The sequence below is a fragment of the Pogona vitticeps genome, chromosome 2 (genome assembly GCF_051106095.1).
Source record: "Pogona vitticeps strain Pit_001003342236 chromosome 2, PviZW2.1, whole genome shotgun sequence".
In the NCBI taxonomy this organism is placed as follows: domain Eukaryota; kingdom Metazoa; phylum Chordata; class Lepidosauria; order Squamata; family Agamidae; genus Pogona; species Pogona vitticeps.
The window spans coordinates 93,531,714-93,552,912 of NC_135784.1; the positions used below are offsets into that span (position 1 = coordinate 93,531,714).

Genomic DNA, 21,199 nt, shown 5'->3' on the forward strand with positions numbered 1-21,199 from the left:
CAGGTGACGCGCAGGAGGAGTGAGTTCTCATTGGGTCTCTATTGTTCTTCCGTGGGTGGAGCCGGAGGAGGAGGAGGATGGCGGCCGGGGCGACCCCTCAGAAAAGGAAGCAAGGAGGGGGAGGAGGTTTTCAGTTAGGGATGAGTTAGGGTCAGAGTTGGGATTTCAGTTAGTCAGGACTTAGAGAAACAGCTAGATAGTCAAAGGTAGATGATGATGATGATGATGATGATGATGATAATAATAATAATAATAATAATAATAATAATAATAATAATAATAATAATAATAATAATAATAATAATAATAACTTATTGTCATTGTAAGTATATACACAGTATACCCATACAACGAAATTCACAGACACCCAGATACCGGACACATGCACACACATAAAATTCCCCACCCACTAAAAGTCCCCCACTAAAAAATACAAACATCTACACCGCAGGCCAAGTAACACAATCCAACTAATTATTCACTACTGGTGGTCTTTAAGCTCATTATTAAGTGCAATTATAGATGGTAACAGGGTGGCTGTTACCAGACGGTAACAGTTCAAAAAAGTTATAAGCAGGATGGGAAGAGTCTTTCAGGATGCTATGTGATTTCCTTAGACAGCGGGATGTGAAGATGTCCTCCAGGGTTGGTAGCTGGAGCCCGATGATATTCTGGGCAATTTTAATGGTTCTCTGTAGAGCTTTTTTGTCCGCTACAGAGCTACTCCCAAACCATGCCAGAATGCCATAGGTTAGGACACTTTCAATGGTGCTACGATAGTATGACAGAAGTAAATGCTGAGATAAATGTAACTTCCCGAGCATTCTCAGGAAATACAGCCTCTTCTGTGCCTTCTTCATTAGCATGTTGGCATTTATAGTCCATGAGAGGTCCTCTGAGATGTAAGTGCCCAGAAATTTAAAACTACCAACTCTCTCCACTTCCTCACCGTTTATGTACAGTGGTAAATGTACATTTCTCTTCCTCCTAAAATCAATTATGAGTTCTTTAGTTTTTTTGATGTTAAGTGTAAGATTATTTTCTTTACACCAAAGTATCAACCCTTGTACTCATTGTTTTTATTTATGAGCCCCACCACTGTCGTATCATCTGCAAATTTAATAATTGCATTGGTGTTATACAGTGGGGTGCAATCATGTGTGTACAGGGAATAGAGGAAGGGACTTAGCATACAGCCCTGGGAAGCTCCTGTACTTAGTACCAGGGTAGAAGAATGGTGGGATCCCATCCTTACTGACTTTGGCCTATCTGTCAGAACGTCCTTTATCCACACGCAGATTTTCTGAGGTAATCCCAGGTTGATCATTTTAAAAAACAACCTATTTGGTAGAATGGTATTAAAAGCAGAGCTATAATCTACAAACAACAGCCTTGCATAAGTTCCCTTTTGTTCTAAGTGGCTCAATACAGTATGGAGTACAATGGACACAGCATCATCAGTAGATCTATTTCTCCTGTATGCAGATTGCCATGGGTCCAAAGAAGGTGGAAGACTAGCCTTAATGTAATCCAGCACCTGTGGGATGTGAGGATAGTAATGAGTAAATACACAAGTTGGTTAAATGGCAAAGTAAACACAAGACATTTCAATGATTGTGATTATGAGTAAATAAATAAAGAGCATCTGTAACTTTAATAGGAAAATGTGAAGGGAAGAGGAAAAGGGGACGACAGAGGATGAGATGGCTGGACAGTGTCACCAAAGCAACCAACATGAATTTGACCCAACTCTGGGAGGGAGTGGAAGGCAGGAGGGCCTGGCTTGCTCTTGTCCATGGGGTCACAAAGAGTCAGACACAACTAAACAACTAAACAACAACAACAATCATCCTTTTTAACCCTCCTCTGAATTTGTTTCATTTTTGTCAGCATCCTTCTTGAAGTGGACACAGTCCTCTAGATGAGGCCTAACCAGGGCCCGAACACAGGGGGAACTAATACATTGCAACCAGATGCCCAGGGGCTATAGCATCTGACACAGTCCTTGTTGACCTGGGTGATGACCGAGCTGGTATGGATTTCTGTTTATTTCCTCTCATCCTAATTGACGGTTCGTGGACACAGTTGGTCTGGCTTCTCAGCTGAGACCTGTCTGGCTTAGGAGACCCTTCAGCAAAGATCTCAACTTCACTGGAACATGCAAGTCCCTTTGCCTCAGCAAGGCCTGTGCCCATGGAGGGGAGGATGAAGATGATAATGGTGATGATGATTCAAAAACTCCAGGCACAGTCAAAATTATAAAAACATTGACTGGTATCATATAACAGATACAAGTTTTAATAAAAAAAATTTGTAGGCACCCTTCAGTCTTGAGAGACTATGGTAATGTGCTCTATTATGAGAGGACTTGGAAAAGAGGCCGTCCCGAAAGCAGCAAAATCAGGGAGCTGGACAGGGGACAGACTGTGTTTGTGGAAGGGACTGTCACTCTCGAATCGGCCTCCTCAGCCGCACTAGACACTGTTCCAAGTCCTCCATACAGAGCACGTTACCATAGTCTCTCAAGACTGAAGGATGCCTACACACATTTACTTATCAAAAACAAACTAATAATGAACATGATTTCATTTATCCACTCTGCTTCTTGTGTACTTTCACAGACATTCACTATCAACTGATATTAACAGATTTTTCAGATGAGGCATACTTCATTCTTGAGAGACTATTGTAACATGCTCTGTATGGAGGTCTTGGAACAGCGTCTAGTGTGGCTGAGGAGGGCGATTTGAGAGTGACCATCCCTTCCACACTGCAGACAAATACAATCTGTCCCCTGTCCAGCTCCCTGGTTTTGCTGGTTTCGGGACTGCCTCTTTGCCTTGGCCTGCTGGACGAGGGTCTCTACAAATTGGGAGAGGCCATGATGCACTGCTTGCCTCCAGGCTGGATGCTCAGATGTCAGGGTTTCCCATCTGTCGAGGTCCATTCCTAAGGCCTTCAGATATTAACAGACTGTAAAGAAAAATAACTCTCAGCAGACAAATGGGTCTCTCTTTGAATTCAGAGCCATGGAGGGAACCATTGATTAATGCTGGACAGATTGACAGCTACTTCCAGCCGAAAAACCCTCACAGACAAACAAGCTACAAAGCAACAAATAAGGTTTTAAAAAAAACTCCAACTGTTTATTCAGAATTGCAATCCCCTTCATCTCATGATTCATACAAATTTTTAACACTTGCCTCCATCTTTCGTTCCAATCCGGAAATCTGCCTTGGTGCCATTTTGTTGAGTTTGTGCAGCTGTTTTCTCAATCAGCAGACAGTGATCGGCACAAAGATCTGAGATTTTAGGAGACACCAAAAGGAGCGACAACAAATGTCAGGAACCAAACATCAAGAGAGAGGTCCTGTCTATTTCAAAGTCCTTCCCTCCTAGAAGACTCAGAGAAAGTCATTCCGGACACAATATAAGGACAGAGAGTGGTGGATCACCCTCAGGAGTTGCCCTCCTGCCTCTTCTCTTGATGGATGGCTTTCTGTTCCTGAGATCAAAGTGATCGAAAGGGCCCAGTTACTGTTCCAAGGAGGGAAGCTCCTTTTCTGGACCAGCAGCATTTCCTCTCTTTCTAAGCTAGTGGTTCTGAGCCTGGGGTCCCCAGATGTTCCTGGACTCAAACCGCCAGAAGCCTTCACCGCTCGCTGTGCAGTTGTAGTCCAGAAACATCTGGGGAACCAAGTTTGGGATGCATAGTTCTAAATTGACATTTGACAAGCACAACCCCTTCAAAAGGACTCACCCATTAATCACAATTGACTTTATGGCACATTATGACGACGATGATGAATATAATCATCAATTTCAGGAAATTCCCCTTGAGATAGACAGCAAGTAGGTTCTGTTTTTGCAAAGAGAAGATGATTGAATAATGCTGCTATTGCAAATAATGAATATATTCCCTTTGTTAATGATCCCGCTGATGTGAGGGATTTTTGAGGAAGTCTCGAGAAACTAGGCAAGAGGAAATGGACAAGGGGATCCTATTGTATGTAATTGAGCCAAGCAGAAGAGGAGGAAACAGTAAGAAAGAGGACTGGGCGGGGGGTTGGGAAAAGAGGAACACAGACCAAAAAAGGACAAAAATAAATAAAGAGTCCGGAGTCTAGCTAAAGAAGGGAGTGGGAGATGAAAACAGGGGCGGGACTTCACATATAGGGTTTGGGCAGTTGTACACTTTTGTTAGAGATCATGATTTTGGTGGAGGAGGAGAAAGGGGATTAAAGAGAAAACAGCCAACATGATCTTCGGTGGGGGGTAGGAGAAATGCTGCATCTTGGGCTAAAAGAAAGCTGAATTAGTCATTCATTGATAAAGAAAAAAAACACTCTGTTCCCCCACCAGCTTCCCCTGTGACTGAGCTTGCTGGGGTTGTGAGCTGTTACTATTTAAAATGTTATATAAAGGATCTATTGCAATTTTATTATTTTGATGTCATTCCTTAGATTCCTTAGCAGTGCTAGAAACATTTTGAGTGATCGCTCCGTTTTACAATGAAATTGCTTTGCAATGCATTTTTTGCGATCGCAAAAGCGATCACTTTGCGATGTTCCCTATGAGGGAATTTCACTTTGCGATGATTGGTTCCCTGCTTGGGGAAGCAAGCATCACAAAGTGATGATTTTAGAACAGCTGATCGGCGGTTTCAAAATGGCCACTGGGTAAACAAAATGGCCACCCGCTGTTTTCTGGGACGGATTCCTCGCTTAAGAGGCACCAGAAATGGCCGTGCTATGGAGGATCTTCGCTGAACTGTGAGTTTTAAGCCCATAGGAACACATTAATCGTGTTTTAATACGTTTCTATGGGCTTTTTATTTTTGCATTGCGACATTCTCGTCCTGCAGCGATTTTTGCAGAATGAATTAACGTCACAATGCAAGGCACCATGTAATGGAAAAACATTTTGAGGTGTTTCACGTTGATCCGGCAGAGAGGAGGGCTAACCGGATCCCTCTCAAGACCAGATCCTGAGCTGAGGATCAACTGCAAGAGGGGGGGCGGCTTCCTTGTTGCGTTGCTTGTGTGAACCCAGACCCTCTTTTCCCCGAAAGGCAGGCAGGAAAGAATCAGGAGAGAGAGAGAAGGGGGTGTACTTTCCTTCACGGGATCTTTCTGCAGCGGAGGCTGGAAGGGGGATCCATCTCGGTCTTTTCTTGGAAGTCGTTCTCACCCCACGGCCAAAACTGTTCTGGTCTTTGGGTCCCGAAGGCGCCATTCAGGGCCATCGGCTGTGCAAAAGACCTGCCCCCTCGCTCCTCCTTCCAGGGGATTCACCCTCCTGCCTCCCCTTCTGGGCTCTCCATGGGCTGGAGCAAAAAAGGGGGCTTTGGAAAGAGGCCAGAAGAGGCTCCGGTCCTTCCACATGGAGAGCAGGAGGAAAGAAGGACCTGAAGGCAATCCAGCCTCTCCTTCTGGGGAGTCTCCCTCTCCCAGCGGGTCTTTTGCAGAGTGAATGGCTCTGAAGGGCCCGTTCCAGACGAAGTGATTACCAAATGCTTTCTTTTACTGCAGGGGCAACTGACACCAAGACACCCCCACACACCCTCAGTGGGCGCCTTTCCTTGGCAGTGAGCTCAAAGGGAAGAGCAAAGCAAGGTTGAGGGGTTGGAAGACAACCGGTGAGAAAAGTCATGAGACCTGAACTCTGCCCGCCTTGGGTCGGCAACCCCACGACACACGGGGCCCTTGGCCCACGGAGGGGGCGCAGAGGCCGAGGGGCGCCTTTGGAGACACGCTCTGCGTTAGGATCCCTAAAGTGACAAGAAATAACAAAGGGTCCCATGAGAACAGAGGTCCACTACATCACACGGGCTCTGGTGTTTTCTAGATGTTGATTTTGTTTATCATTTTTAGTGTAGCTTTGGTTTGATTCTTTTTAAGGTTTGTAGTCTTGCTGTTTTTAGCTTTTAAATCTTGTGTTTTAAAGATTTACATAAACTGCCTTGTGATCTTTTTAAAGAAGAAAGGTGGGGTAAAAATATTTTAAAGAAATAAATTGTGGACAAAATGCCATCTTGTGTGTTGACGCTTTCATCGCAGGTGTCTGTGGGAAGCATCGTTCCTGTTGCTCTCTGGTTCCCTGCTGTTGCCTCCCCTCCTTCCTGAGATGGGGGAGCTTTGATCTCGGAGCCCAGCGTGAGATGCTCCTCCCTCCCTCCCTCCCTCCCTCCCTCCCTCCCTCCCTTCCTTCCTTCCTTCCTTCCTTCCTTCCTTTCTTTCCAATAGAAACATGTGGAAGGCACATCCCGGAAGGAAATGTTTTTGATTTGCTTTATCCATAAAGCCTCCAGGATGATCTTTTCTATTTTGTTTTCCTCCTAGGAAGGGGTGAGACTGAGTTGATGTCTCTTTGCTCCTTTGGGGACCAAAAACGAAAAGGCAAATCCCAGATTCCCTCCAACATTTGCAAGGTCAGTGAAATTTCAAGAGGTGTGACAGAGTTGCAGTATTACCAGGAGGCACTAGGTGACGCTAACCAGTCGAATTCCCCAGAGAGATGAAGATACCAGGCAATAAGACAGGGTTGATAGCAGAAAATTTGTATTAACTCAATTTGTTTGTAGAATATATACATACACATATAGCTTTGTCCTTATTTCCAGTCCTGTAGTCATACACAGCAGTTCCAACATAGTTCAGGCATAAATCAGGTCAAAGTCTTTGTAAATCAATTTAGCAGTCATATACCATATAATTCAGTCCAGCAGTCAGAGTCCTTCTCCAGTAAGCTGACCACTCTGACTAAAGCTCTTTCCACATTCCATGCAATTATGTGGTTTCTCCCCAGTGTGAATCCTTTGATGTAACTTAAGGTCAGCAGTCCTACTAAAGCTCTTTCCACATTCCATGCATTTATGTGGTTTCTCCCCAGTGTGAATCCTTTGATGTGACCTAAGATTATCATTGAAACGAAAACTCTTTCCACATTCCATGCATTTATGTGGTTTCTCTCCAGTGTGAATCCTTTGATGTGACCTAAGATTATCATTGCAACGAAAACTCTTTCCACATTCCATGCATTTATGTTGTTTCTCCCCAGTGTGAATCCTTTGATGTAACTTAAGTGCACCACTCTGACTAAAGCTCTTTCCACATTCCATGCATTTATGTGGTTTCTCCCCAGTGTGAATCCTTTGATGTGACCTAAGCTGACCATTCTGACAAAAGCTCTTTCCACGTTCCATGCATTTATGTGGTTTCTCCCCAGTGTGGGTCCTTTGATGTAACTTAATGGCACCACTGTGACTAAACCTCTTTCCACATTCCGTGCATTTATGTGGTTTCTCTCCAGTGTGAATCCTTTGATGTACCCTAAGGTCACCACTGTGAGTAAAGCTCTTTCCACATTCCATGCAATTATGTGGTTTCTCCCCAGTGTGAATCCTTTGATGTGACCTAAGCTGATCATTCTGACAAAAGCTCTTTCCACATTCCATGCATTTATGTGGTTTCTCCCCAGTGTGGATCCTTTGATGTAACTTAATGGCACCACTGTGACTAAACCTCTTTCCACATTCCATGCATTTATGTGGTTTCTCCCCAGTGTGGGTCCTTTGATGAACCCTAAGCTGACCACTCTGACTAAAGCTCTTTCCACATTCCATGCATTTATGTAGTTTCTCCCCAGTGTGGATCCTTTGATGTAATCTAATGTTACCACTCTCACTAAAGCTCTTTCCACATTCAATGCATTTATGTGGTTTCTCCCCAGTGTGGGTCCTTTGATGTGACCTAAGATGACCACTGTGACTAAAGCTTTTTCCACATTCCGTGCATTTACACGGTTTCTTCCCAGTGTGAGTTCTTTGATGTGAACACAGATTTCTTCTCCCGCCGGAACTCTTTTTACATTCCATGTTTTTGTATGATTTCTCCCCAGGGTGAGTTCTTTAACCTGAACTAGGAGCACTGGTCTGAAGCTGTCTCTTTAAGCCCTTTCTCCTCTAGCTCATGGCTTTTTCCAAGCTTTTCGTTCCGACTCTTTTCAGGGCCAGAAGAAGTGACTCTGTATAATTCTGCCCATCGAGTTTGTTACCTGATAGAGAAAAAAGAAGATGTCTTGAGAACGTAGCACAGAGTAGAATCTAACTGGAGGTCAAAACAAAGAGTTTGCTCTGTCTTTGTTCCCTTTGAAAGGCATATGTCTCCTGAAGGCTTTACTGGCAACATTTGAAAAATTTGCCGTATTGTGAAAATAGCATGAACTTCCCAAAGGGACAGTGATGGGAATATATAGTTGATTAATATTAACCACTATCCTAAATAATATTAATCATTGGTCATCAAGTCAATTCTGACTGATGCCAACCCTTTTTTCAGGGGTTTCTAGGTAAAGAATACTCAAAAGTCGTTCCCCATTCCCTGCTTCTGGTACTGTGCAGTTTCCCGAGGGCCACACAGGCTGACCTTACTCGTGGGAGACACAGCGGGGAACCTCTGGTTCTGCAAGCAGATATTTAAACCACTGACCCTGAAGAAAGCTTTTTAGAAATTTTAGCTATTTTTACTTAACTGGAACTTGTGTAACGAACTGAATTTTCTATGAAACTTTATTTTTTCAATAGAAAATAAATCTTAAAAATCTACAGGACTGCTCTCTTGAACAGTGAGTCTGCTGAGCCTGCTTCCAGGAGTAGCAAGGCCACGATATTGCTATCAGATGGAGTCCTAATCCTCTGAGCTTTAGTGAGTCTTAAGGGACTACAAAGCCCAGGTGTCTGTACTTGCTAGCTACAAGCAAGTGCAGAAGAGAAAGTTTAGCCGCCTAGAGTGGTCATATCGACCAGATAGGCAGGATATAAATAGAATATATAAATAGAATAAATAGAATAAATAAAGGTTTAAGGCTAGGCTTACTGGAAAGGATTTGTGCCAGCGGACGATTAAAGGGACTCAGCCCAGCAGAAATGGGATATATAGATACCTGGAGGGTCTCTGGCCGAAGGAGTAGCGCTCTGTAGAGAGAGGCTGGTCCTGACAGGAGTGAATTCTTCATTTCACCCTCTTGGATCCCAAAAGAGGAAAGGAGAAATTCCGGGGAGGCCCCATGCCAGGCTGTCCAGGGTTGGAATCTCACAGACAGCACCTGCTCTTGGTGACCACAGGGTTGAGCCCAGCAGGACTGGGAAACAAAAGAAAAACACTCTGCACGTGTTCAGAGAAGCACTGCTGTAGACAGTAAAACTGGGACTCACGCAACCCGGGTTCGAATCCCCACTCGGCCCGGGAACTGACAGTGTGTGCTTGCTTTCACAAACCAGAGGTCTCCCGAATGAATGTGTGACAGAATGAAGTTGACAGAAGAGACTCAAAGTGAACCTCAGAATATGGGGATTTCACACCAACTCAGTCTCCTTTGCACTCTCATGCCCCATCTCGGTGGCCCCTCTTGCCCTCACCAGGCACTCTGGAAGGTCTGGTAGAAGGCACCCTCCAAACGCTCCCGATGCTTCCTACGATTGGGCTAAAATTCTCTGAAATACTGATGTCAGCTTTACAATGAATCGCATCCTGCGATTCATAGGGTTATCGTTTAATAAACAAACACAGTGTTGCATCTGATCTCAAAGAAGGAAAGAGATCTCACCTGCTATTCAAGTTTTCAGGGGGCTTTGGAGTTTGATTCTTGTCTTTTCGTCTGGAAAAAATTGGGAGAGCATCAGCTGAGTCTCACCCCATCCTAGGGAGAGAAGAAAAAAACAAATCATTCTGAAGGCTTCTTGATTCGACAAAACCAAAATCTTTCTCTTAGGATAGAAGCCTTTGTGTTTTTAACAATCTGGAGAATTCAATTCTTTAAAAAAATACTCTCCTGCTTATGAATGTGCAGGGGCATGTGTGTGTGCTTCTATACCTATGATTCCAAAAGCCAGGAAATAGCCCAAAACTGCTGCGCAATCTCGTGCCTGGCTTGCCAGCAGGAAAAAGGAGACCAAGCCTGACAGAGCAAAGGGCGGCTGAAGGTTGACCACTATCCAAGGAGGACATCCAGAGGGTCTACAGCAGGGGGTCCCCAATCTTGGGCCTCCAGATGTTCTTGGACTTCTGCTCCCAGAAATCCTGGCCAGCAGAGGCGGTGGTGAAGGTTTCTGGGAGTTGCAGTCCAAGAATATAAGGAGGCCTGAGGTTGGGGACCCCCTGGACTCTGCAGGAGACCCTCTTCTGCTTGTTACCCTTCACAGCCCTGATCATGGCTTTATGTCTGGGGGAGGAGTGGTCACTTGACGAAAGGGGGAGTCAGCTTCCCTCATGTGGTGTCACTCTGGGAACGGCAATGGTGTGTGTGTGTGTGGGACTCCTGTTCAAGCCCCCCCAACCCTCAGCCTGTGGAGTGTTTCAGGTTTCCATTAATATCCCGTATTATTTCACAGAGGCATGAAAAACCGGAAAGAGGCTATGCAGAAGAATGTGGTGGTCCGGCACCCCCCGTGTGATGATGACAGACAACTTCCGTCTGCTTTTTAAGACCTTCCAGGGAGGGCCTTTGCTCAGCCTCTCCAGCCCCCAAGGTCCGGTCGTCCAGCCGACCACCATCCCCTGTGCCAACAGAGACAGTAAGACAAACAAAGAGGAGGAAAGTAATTTTGAATGAATGAATTCTATGCTAATTAAGAATCTAATGACTGAATATCCTGCCTCTAAAAAAGTCTCTTCTTGGAAGATTCAGATAATTTCCTGATAATTTTTTGAACCAAAATCATCAGCAGCAAACCTCTCTCTCTCTCTCTCTCTCACACACACACACACACACACACACACTTTTCCCAGGGTAGGAAACGGGCAGCCCCTCCCCCCAGGGGCTCTCCTGCCCCCCCATCGCTCTGGGTGGGAAGAGTGGGGTGGGGGGTGTTGAGGGTCTGGGTTCGGGTGAGAGCCTGGTTCGGGTTCCAGGAACTTGCCTCCCTTGCAGGGGCATCAGCACCTGCCTTGGCTGCCACATGGGGCGGCATAGAAATGAAATATCCTCATCATCATCCACATCCTCTGCATCCTCCTCCAGGATAAGGTCGTGGATTACCTGGGCCTTACTGGATGCAGACCTGGCATTCAACAACACCAGGCGTAGAGTGGAAGGATGACTGAACTGGCTGCCTCGATACTGAGGGTTGGTCTCAGTCACAGAACAATGGACAGCCTTCAAACATCTGTCCATCGTTCTTCTTACATGAGTGGAAACTGAGCCAACGCCATACCTTCCTCTACCCGTGACCACAGAAATATTTTGGGGCCCCTCGCTGGGAAGGCAGGCCTTCCATTCCATATCCAAAAAGGGGGAGGGAGGGAGGGAGGGAGAGGAAGGCAGGAAGGTAGGGGGGAAAAGGAAAAGAAGAAGAAATAAAAAATAAAAAATATATAAGGCAAAATTAACTTAATACATATAAATCAAATAATAAAAGAAAAATAAACCATATACAGTGCATATAAATAATATACATGGCATGCCACCCAGGGCCAGGCTTCCGGCTTTTATGGCCTCCCTCCCCTCCCAGCCAGGTGGCTGGTGTTGTGGAAGGGGGTGGGGTGTCCTGAAGCAGCATCAGCAGTAGCAGCAGGGTCCCAGTCCTGAAAAGGCCGAGGGAGTGCAGGCCAGAAATTCTCCCAGACACAGTCACTCACTTATTATTAATAATAAGACCAAAAGACAAAAACTTGTGTATTTTAAGGTGAGCTTTTGTCAGAGGTGAATGGTTGCATCTCCTACGTGCAGTAATTCAGGACCAGTGTTTAAGTGAGCCGTTCTTCTGAAGTCTGTTTGGTAAAAATTCCTACAAGAGAAAGAAATAAGAATACAGAATAAGAACAAAGAAAAGGGGAAGGGAGGGGTGCTATAAAGACCAAATGTGTGCAGTAAAATAATTAAAAGGGTATCAGGCAAAATCCAAAAAAACCCAAAACAAGACAAGACAAAAGAGAGAAAGGAAAACACGTGATACCTTAAAGACTAACCATTAGGTTTTAATGTAAGCTTTCATGGACTTAATTAAAGGGCCTGCGGGCAGGGTTTAGTCCTCATGTGTGCATTAATGTTTTGTGGCCTGTTGTGCGTTATTAGTTACTTGAGATTGGAGGGTTATCAGTAAGCAAGTACAGGTCTGACTCTGCACCCAAAAGGCTCAAGTACTCTTGGTCAGGATGGGCTGGCAGTCACTTCAGACACATGTCAACGGTCTCAGTTGTGGATTAAAAGTGATAACGAGCACCGTTCAGTATTGTATTTGCCTGGACCCGAGACCCTATTTATGTCTGTTGAGATCGGAAACAACAGGGAAAAAAAGGAAAGTGTGGGAATCAAAGCGAGCCGATGAAAGAGACTTGGAGATAATGGGAAATCACTTCCACTACAAAGCCAGTGAGGGGGTTCCTCGTTTCTTGCTTCTGCAAAAGACCGTGTGGAGGTACTGATGATACTTACCAAGGGCAAACATGCTGGAGTCTTTCTTTCAAGCACACGGAATATTTTCTTCACCTTTGAAGACCTGCCTTAGGGTCTTCTGAACACAGTCTTCCTTGAGAACATGTCAGCCCGTTTAAGGTATCCATGGGCCTTATCCAAACCTGAGCAGGTTCCCCATCCGGTTACTCTGAAAGAGGGATGAAGGAGAGGCCATTCCTGAAGATTTCCCCTCTTGATTTGTGGATTTCTCCCAAAGGATGCAGCCTGGCTCACTCACTTGAGCCATCTCAAGTGAATGGATGCACCTTTCCCCATTCTCCCTCCCTCTTTCCTCTGCCTGTTTCCTTTGTCAGAGGGTTCCCTTGCAGTCCAGGCAGGCTTTTGGCTTAGGAAGAAGCTGGATCACCTTTCGGGGTGCCTTCTGCCGGGGCTTAATGGAAGGTGGGGAGCGACACCCTTCCTCAAGTCTCCCCAACCCTCTGTTACACACACACACACACACACACACACACACACACACACACACACACACACACACACACACACACACACACAGACAGAGATACCTCAAGTGAGAAGGATCCTTGAATTGTCGTAGATCTAAAGGGCCAGTGCTGCAGAGAAGTCTGTCATCCATGATTAGGGTTCTTTAAAAGAAAAGCAGCCTCGTTTCCTTGCCTTCTTACCACGCATCTCAGCCCATCCGCAAGAGACGGAGACCCCCTTACGCTCTCGGTCGTCGCACCAGTGGATCCCCCTCTCTTTTCTTCATTTCAAAAAACACTAGCAAAGGACCACCAACGAAGGCTGTGGAGGGGGATTGGAATAGTCTGTGTGCTCTGTGGGTTGGGGGGGGAAGAAAGCATTATAAGCAGCCTCTCTCCGATTCGGCACCCCCCCCCCATTTTTGGACATGGGTGAGGGGATCCAGTACTTTAGCCATCTCATGAGAAGAGAAAACTCCTTGGAAAAGACTCTGACGTTAGGAAAGTGTGACGGCAAGAGGAGAAGGGGACAACAGAGGACGAGATGGCTGGACAGTGTCTGCGAAGCAACCAAGATGAATTTGTCACAACTTCAGGAGGCAGTGGAAGATAGGAGGGCATGGCGTGCTCTGGTCCATGGGGTCACGAAGAGTCGGACATGACTAAACGACTAAACAACGAGGACGATGGGATTGTCTAGGAATGTATTCTAGTTTTTTGTTTGTTTGTTTTTGCCACACCCACTGAGACTGGTTTTGGGGGGAGGGAGAACATTCCTTAGGCAACATTTGTTTCCCTGAAATAAAGTCAACATTGCATAAGTCGTTGTTTTGTCTGGTGTTTTTTTAAGTGCACACTTACAATGGCCAAATTAGAAATTCCAAGTTCCCAATTTATTTAGTAGATTTGGACACCCAGCTGAAGAAAAATAAGATTGACCAATCACTGATGTTTGATCAGAGAAGCCAAAATAGGAGCAGAGTATTTTTTAGGCAGCACTATTTTTATTTTTATTTACAAATGCATATTCATTTTGTTGGACTTTGTTCTCATTTTGTGTTTATTTTTTCATTTATTCATTTATTTGATTTATATCCCGCTCATCTGGTCTGGTCGACCACTCTCCATGTTGACACATTCCTACGGGAATACATCCGCCCGTGTTCGCCTGCCTTCCCCATCACTCTGTTTCCACCTATGCTTTTCCGGGCCCCTGTGCGCATTCACACATGCTCAGAGACACACCTGCCAGGGACCTCAGAAGAAGCAAGTGTGCATGATGGAGAGAGACTGAACATGAACACATGCAGACACATGAAAGTGAGGAATAGATAAGGGAGCCACCAGTGTGTGTGTGTGGGGGGGGAATTCTCCCAGAAGATAGATAAGTGACTCAGATTCCCTCTCCTTGGTCTCCTTCAACTATCTGGAAGCGATGGGATGCGGGAACTCCAGCTGGCAGGATCAGCTGATCCCAAATTTGAACCACTAATAGGGCTTCTGGCCATCCAGCCCCTTGTTGTCCTGAGTCTGATTCTTCCCTGATCTTCATCTTTTTCTCCTGGCAAATCCCAAAGAAGACAATGAACCTCCAACGGGCCATTTACTCAACAGGAAGAAGAAAAGCAGACCTCTCTAGGATCTTCATTGGCCTTTCCAGACCTCCAGACAATCCTTTTAGCATAGAGACAGAAGAAGGGGATTAGATTTGAGATGAATCTTCGCCTGGGGTGTTCATGACCTCCGCTGTACTCATGGTGGCCATCATCCTCTTTGAGACCATGAGACCTCACCTTGAGACCTTTGAGGCACATCTCTGCTACTAACCTAAACCCATCCTTGAGTTGTTCTCCAGTTAAAACCAGGGTGTGGCATTCACGTTCTGTGGGTGTTTTTCGAAACCTGGCCACAGCTGGGAAGCCAGCGCCTTAGCCGAGATCCGGTAGAACCCACTCTTCTTCTGAGAGGTACACAACCCGTTCCTGATGAACGTCTACAGCCTGAAGTGCCGTCCAGAAAAGGAGATAGATTAGGGAGTTCACTCCAGAATTCAACCCATCGCCTTCCTCGGAAGCAGCTTAGATAGAAGCCAATGGAAGGGGGGGGGGGCTGATCCTTCGGAGCCCGAGGGCAATGTAGGAGGATCCCTTGTATTTTCCCCTCTGCTTTACTTCTAAAAAAAAACCAACAGTATTGATCCCTGGTGATGCATATTTAGGACTCTTCTTGAAAGCAGAGAAGGAGAACCAAGAGCTTCATCTCTTTCTCTCCCTGAATGATGGCCTTCAGTGAAAAGATTTGAGACAAAAGTTTAAGGAATAATCTTTATCTAATTCTCTTAGGAAATGTAAACAGGACATCCTAAGAAAACCATAAAACTACAAAGGCTACATAACAAAACATGCCAAAGAGTAAAAGCAAGAAGGAGGGCGGCAGGTCTTAGGCAAGCACACATGGTCTCTGCCTCGCTCCATCAGTCAGCACCGGGGAAGAGTGGGCTTGCGAGAGAGCAAAGACAATTAATCCCCTTTTATAGTGCCTCCCAAAAAGAGAGATAGGTGAAGTCTTTAAACCCATTAACCCGCCATGGGTTGAGTGTTGGATCTTGCCAGATCCCAATACCCCTTCTCAAGATCTAACATGAATACATTTAGGCTACATAATCCATCACATGATCAAGCAGCTTTTACTTCTGGGACTTCTCAGTCCACGTACTGCTGAAGTCTACCTTGAAGGATACTGAGCATAACCTTTCTAGAGTGTCAAATGAGTGCAAATGTACGGTAATTGGAGCATTTTTTGGCACTGCCCTTCTTTGGAATTGGGATGTAGACTGATCTTTTACAATCCTCTGGCCACTGCTGGGTTTTCCAAACTTGCTGGCATATTGAGTGTAGCACCTTACCAGCATCATCTTTTAAGATTTTAAATAGTTCAACTGTAATGCCATCACCTCCTCTGGCCTTGTTGTTAGCCATGCTTTCTAAGGTCCACTTGACTTCACTCTCCAGGCTGTCTGGCTCAAGGTCAGCAACCACACTACAGTATCTGGGTTGTCCAGGATATCCAAATCTTTCTGGAATAATTCATCTGTCTCCAATTTTCCTGAACAGATCTCTGGTTTTTCCTTTTCTATACTTTTCCTCTCTTTCTTTGCATTGTTCATTTAAGAAGGCCCTCTTGTCTCTCCTTGCTATTCTTTGGAAGTCTGCATTCAGTTTTCTGTAACTTTCCCTATCTTGTGGTTGTTGTAGGTTTTTCGAGCTCTTTGGCCATGTTCTGAAGGTTGTTCTTCCTAATGTTTCTCCAGTCTCTGTGGCCGGCATCTTCAGAGGACAGCATTCTGTGCTCTGGTGCTGTCTTCTGAAGATGCTGGCCACAGAGACTAGCAAAACGTTAGGAAGAACAACCTTCAGAACATGGCCAAAGAACCCGAAAAAACTACAACAACCATTAGATCCGGGCTATGAAAGCCTTCGCAAATACATTTCCCTATCTTCCTTGCATTTAGTTTCCCGTCTCTTCTCTGCTATTTGTAAGGCCTCATTGGACACCCACTGTCCTTTTTTGCATGGGATGGTTTTTGTTGCTGCCTCCTGTACAATGTTACGAGCCTCCATTCATAGATCTTCCGGTACTCTGTCCACTAAATCGAGTTCCTTAAATCTGTTCTAAACTTCCACTGTGTATTCAGAAGGGATTTGGTTTAGATTATACCTGACCAGCCAGTGGTTTTTCCTACTTTCTTGAGGCTGAGTTTTGCTATAAGAAGTTGATGATCAGAGCCACAATCAGCTCCAGGTCTTGTTTTTGCTGACCGTATAGAGCTTCTCCATCTTTGGCTGCAGAGAATATAATCAATCTGATTTTGGTATGACCCATTTGGTGATGTCCATGTATAGAGTTGGCTCTTGTGTTGCTGGAAAAGAGTGTTTGTGATGACCAGCTTGTTCTCGTGACAAAACCCAATTAGGCTTTGCCCTGCTACATTTGGAACTCCACGTCCAAAATTACCTGTTTTACTTTTTACCTCTTGACTCCCTACTTTAGCATTCCAGTCCCCTAGAATGAGAAGAACATCTTTCTTTGATGACAGTTCTAGAAGGTGTTGTAAGTCTTCATAGAATTGGTCAATTTCAGCCTCTTCAGCATAAATTTGGATGACAGTGATGTTGAAACATCTGCCTTGGATTCGTATTGAAATCATTCTATCATTTTTTAGATCGTATCCCAGTACAGCTTTTCCCACTCTTTTGTTGACTATGAGGGCTACTCCATTTCCTCTATGAGATTCCTGCACAGAGTAGTAGATATGATAATCTTCTCAATTGAATTCGCTCATTCCCATCCATTTTAGTTCACTGATCCCAAGGATGTCATTGTTTATTCTTGACATCAACTGTTTGTCCACATCCAGCTTACCAAGGTTCATAGATCTTACATTCCAGGCTCCTATGCAGTATTTTTCTTTGCAGCATCGGACTTTCCTTTCACAAAGACATCAGGTAAAGGTAAAGGTTCCCCTTGACATTTAGTCCAGTCGTGTCTGATTTAGGGAGTTGGTCATCCTTGTCTTCAAGTGGTTGAGCCAGTGTAGAGACAGCTTCCGTGGTTATGCGGCCAGGGCGACTAGACACGGAACGCCGTTACCTTCCCACTGTGGTGGTACCTGTTTATCTTTTGTACTGCTAGGTTGGCAGGAGATGGGACAAGAGACGGGAGCTCACTCTGACGGGTGGATTCGAACTGCTGATCTTTTGACCTTGTACGCCAGAGGCTCTGTGGTTTAACCCACAGCACCACCACGTCCCAAAGAAATACCAAATAGTAAAAGCAAGTCGAGAGGTGCCTACTCAGGCAATGCCCACGGACCTAGGCAAGCACACACGGTCTCTGCCTCTCTCGGTGAAGAGCGGGTTTGAGAGTGAGTGAGCAGCCAGGACAACGAATCCCCTTTTAGAAAGCCCTGCAGAATGAGAGGGACAGGTGAGGTCTTTAAGCCCATTAACCCACAATGGGGAGAACGTTGGCTCTTGCCAGATTCCGATCCGGCTCACCGTCTTCCTCCAGTCCAGGTGGTTGGGGGTTGAGATGAGGTCTGTTCTGGCTTCTCTATCCAAACACATGTCCTAAGACTCTTATCCAAAGAGCAGGCAGTTTGAACAGACCGGTAAGGAGTGGGAAAACAAGATTAAAAAAACAATTAGCCTCAAAGATTAAAAGAATTAAATGTGGAAGAACTTGGATGATCACCTGGCAGATCTGATTTGATTTTTATTCCGGACTTGAGCTGGGGGTTGGACTGGATGGCCTCGTAGTCCCTGTCTGACTTCAATTTTCTATGATTTCCTATGAAAAGTGTGAGATGGCAGCTGGGAAAGTGTGAAGCTGAGAGAGTCAGCTGAAGGCGCGCAAGCCATGTTACAGAAAAGGAAGGTGCAGCTGGGAGGAAGCTCACCTCTGAGCAGATCGGAACAGGAAGGCGAAAATGGAGGTTAGCTGTGAAAACATGTGAAGCTGAGACGAGGAGGTTGAAGAAGCCATTGAACGCACATCAGCTCCAGGCTTCCCCAGGACGACCATTGATTTCACCATCTGTTTTAGTTGACCGTTGTTGTTGTTGTTGTTGTTATGGGCCAAACCTCCAGGCTGTCCTGTCCTCAACAGCTGTGGTCCGTTCTTGGAGACTCAAGGCTGGGGATTCCTTTCTGGAGCCAATCCATCCCATATTTTGGTCTTCCTCTTTTCCACTTACCTTCAAGCTTTCCCGAATGCAAATTAGTTTTCTTGGGGACGCCTTATTTGTTTTTATTTTTAAAAGAAGTAAAATGGTTATGAAAGCTATTCTAAGATGTACCACTATACGTGATAATTTCATTATTTCCCTTAAAAACCAAGAAATTGTCACATTCCCACCACATGTGATAAGAAGTACCTACATCCTGGCCATTTCTCTAACTGAAAAGAATATTACCCTTACAATTCAATTCAAGTAAGACCAATGTGGATCCCATTATAGTCAATAATTATTGCACTTTGTTATTACTGCAAAGGTGAGGGCCTGGGGTCTGGCTAGGCTTCACGGATCCGGTTACTGCCTGTAGTGGTTCCAGACTGGACTTTCTACTTCTACCAGTGCTGGCGTCTGAGTAGTTCAGAAACATGGTCTACGTAAGTCATTCCAACGCCTTTGGGAGGATTTACCACCTGAAATCCGCCTTGCCCCCTCCCTGATGCCCTTTAAAAAGTTACACCTGGGCAGTTTCCATTCTGGGACACAAGCTAAAGATACATCCTTTCCCAGTTATTACTTGATTTGGTTATAGATTTGTTGGTGAATGCTATCAGGAGATGCAACTCAATTTATTAATTAAATACAGGACACTGGCGAAAAAGATAAGCCTGTGATTCATTTATTTGCTGAATCTACTTTGTTAACAATAGAGGACCCGTATAAGGTTAAGGATCGTATAAAGCTCATTTGGAAGAAACGGGTGCTGGCACACGATCCGTCTCCCCAGGCGCTCCTCTGCCCAGTGGCCCAAGAGGATGCCAAGAGGGGGGCTGGGGTGTCGTGGAGCCCAACTGGTCCCCATTCATGGCCCCAGAAACCTTTCTCACTTGCAGGGACATCATCATCCTCCCCTGCCCCATTTCCACCCCGCCCCACGCCCTCTTCCCTCTGACTGACTTCAGCCACAACCGACACAGGATACGGGAGGGACCCAGAGGGCGGGCTCTTCCTCCCCCTCTTAACCTCCGGCCAGGTCCGGTCGTGGATTGACCCTTCAGAGCCGTTGGCCTTGCAAAAGATCTGCCCGGAGAAGGACGTCTCGTCCACCTCCTGGGGCCGACATGGATGGCGGGAGCTGGAAAAAGGCCTAAAAGGGGAGGAAGGGAGACCCTCTCCTCCCTCCCTCCCGCTCGGTGCCCTCCACAACCTCACCTGGTGCCAAGGGGTCCGTCTTCTTCGGTCACCTTCTCTAGGGTCACTTTGGGGTCTCCTGCATTTTAAAAGGTTGTCTGTTTGTGTTTTAATTATTTCAGTTCTTGCAGATCTCGCCCATCGCTGTGAACTGTCTTTTATAAGATAAATAAACAAATCAATCATTCAATAACTAAATAATAAAATGTGGGGATTTTACCTGGGGAAGGCCCCAGGCTCTTCTTCAAGCAGGTTCAAGGGCCACTGGGGGGTGCGTGGGTGGGTGGGAGGGACAGCATAGAGGTTGCCCTTGTAGGAGAGGGGGGAGGCATCTGGATATGGCCCCCTCCCCTCCAACCAACTTTCTCATCCCTGCACACCCACCCCATGCCTGGTATCCCCCCAAGCCCCCTTCCCCCCCAGGGACGTTGCAGCTCCTTCCATCCCCTCCCTCCAAAGCTTGGGGACCCAAAGGGGGGCGATGATATCAGTGGAACGGATTATCATCGTCTAGTGAGTATTTTTTCCCACCCGGCTCCTTCTGTTCTCTCCCCTCCTCTTTCCTGCTTGATGGTCTTTCTCATCTCCATCCTGATTCTCTTTCAACCCGTACCAGCTTTCTCAGGGGCTAGAAATGTCTAAGCTCCTATCGGTGCTCCCTTTGTGCTTCCTTCCCTCCTTCCTCCTCTCCTCGTTAGATTTTCTGTCAAAATACCTTGTGGTGTTCATTGAGCTTCTTGTTCTCTTCAGGATGCTTCCAATACTCTCTTTTCAATCATCTGAAGCTTTTATAGTCCTGCAGAGGGAAGTAGCCCATGGAGTTGTTCAGAGGACCTCTATGGAAATGAATCTTCCAGCACTACCTCCAGATTTGTATCTGGGGCAGATTAGGGACCTATACAGTCTAAATATGGCATTATAGGCTACAGATACATTTTTAGAGAACCTTTAATTATCAGTGTTACAAAAACCCCAAATAATCCCAAAGGACCTTGTTTAATATTTGTGCTGCATTTTGAGTGGCTAGGTTTCAATGTTCATTCATGGAGCCATGCTAAAGGACATTATGGGTGCATAACACACTCATAATGTTATAGATATAAAAAGTAAATCAATAATGATATAACAGTGATTTTAGAATCAAAATCTAAAACCATAGCTTGAAATCAAATTTTAACTTATTTTAATAGATACATTCTTGCTACAAACTGCCTTTAAAATATACACACACAAAAACATTGCCAACATTTAATTCCCACAAATTTCACATATTATCAGAAAGCAAAGTAACTATACTGCTTATATACTGCTCCAGGTTACACACTGGGGCCTCCCTCCTCTGGAGCTGGTTACTCAATTTACTGGCCTCGGAATG

At 45.4% G+C, this 21,199-nt stretch overlaps 1 protein-coding gene and 2 long non-coding RNA genes across 3 annotated transcripts; 1 reads left to right on the forward strand and 2 right to left on the reverse strand.

Annotated features, from left to right (window-relative positions):
- Positions 1-43: 43 nt before the first annotated feature.
- On the forward strand, positions 44-13,720 carry LOC140704456 (uncharacterized). Its single transcript, XR_013541848.1, has 3 exons — positions 44-5,638; positions 6,342-6,430; positions 10,391-13,720. It is a non-coding gene; the product is annotated as an uncharacterized LOC140704456 (long non-coding RNA).
- Positions 6,608-9,537, reverse strand: LOC144586806 (uncharacterized). The gene has a single exon (XM_078385622.1). The coding sequence runs from the start codon at positions 7,874-7,876 to the stop codon at positions 6,728-6,730; it is 1,149 nt and encodes a 382-aa protein (XP_078241748.1). The 5' UTR covers positions 7,877-9,537; the 3' UTR covers positions 6,608-6,727.
- A 2,317-nt stretch (positions 13,721-16,037) lies between the features above and the next one.
- LOC140704458 (uncharacterized) lies at positions 16,038-20,633 on the reverse strand. Its single transcript, XR_012083663.2, has 2 exons — positions 20,540-20,633; positions 16,038-19,979 (listed from the first exon to the last, which is right to left on the reverse strand). It is a non-coding gene; the product is annotated as an uncharacterized LOC140704458 (long non-coding RNA).
- Positions 20,634-21,199: the final 566 nt, after the last annotated feature.

Coding starts and splice junctions, on each gene's coding strand:
- LOC144586806 (XM_078385622.1), bottom strand. CDS start 7,876: ATGGAATGTAAAAAGAGTTCCGGCGGGAGAAGAAATCTGTGTTCACAT.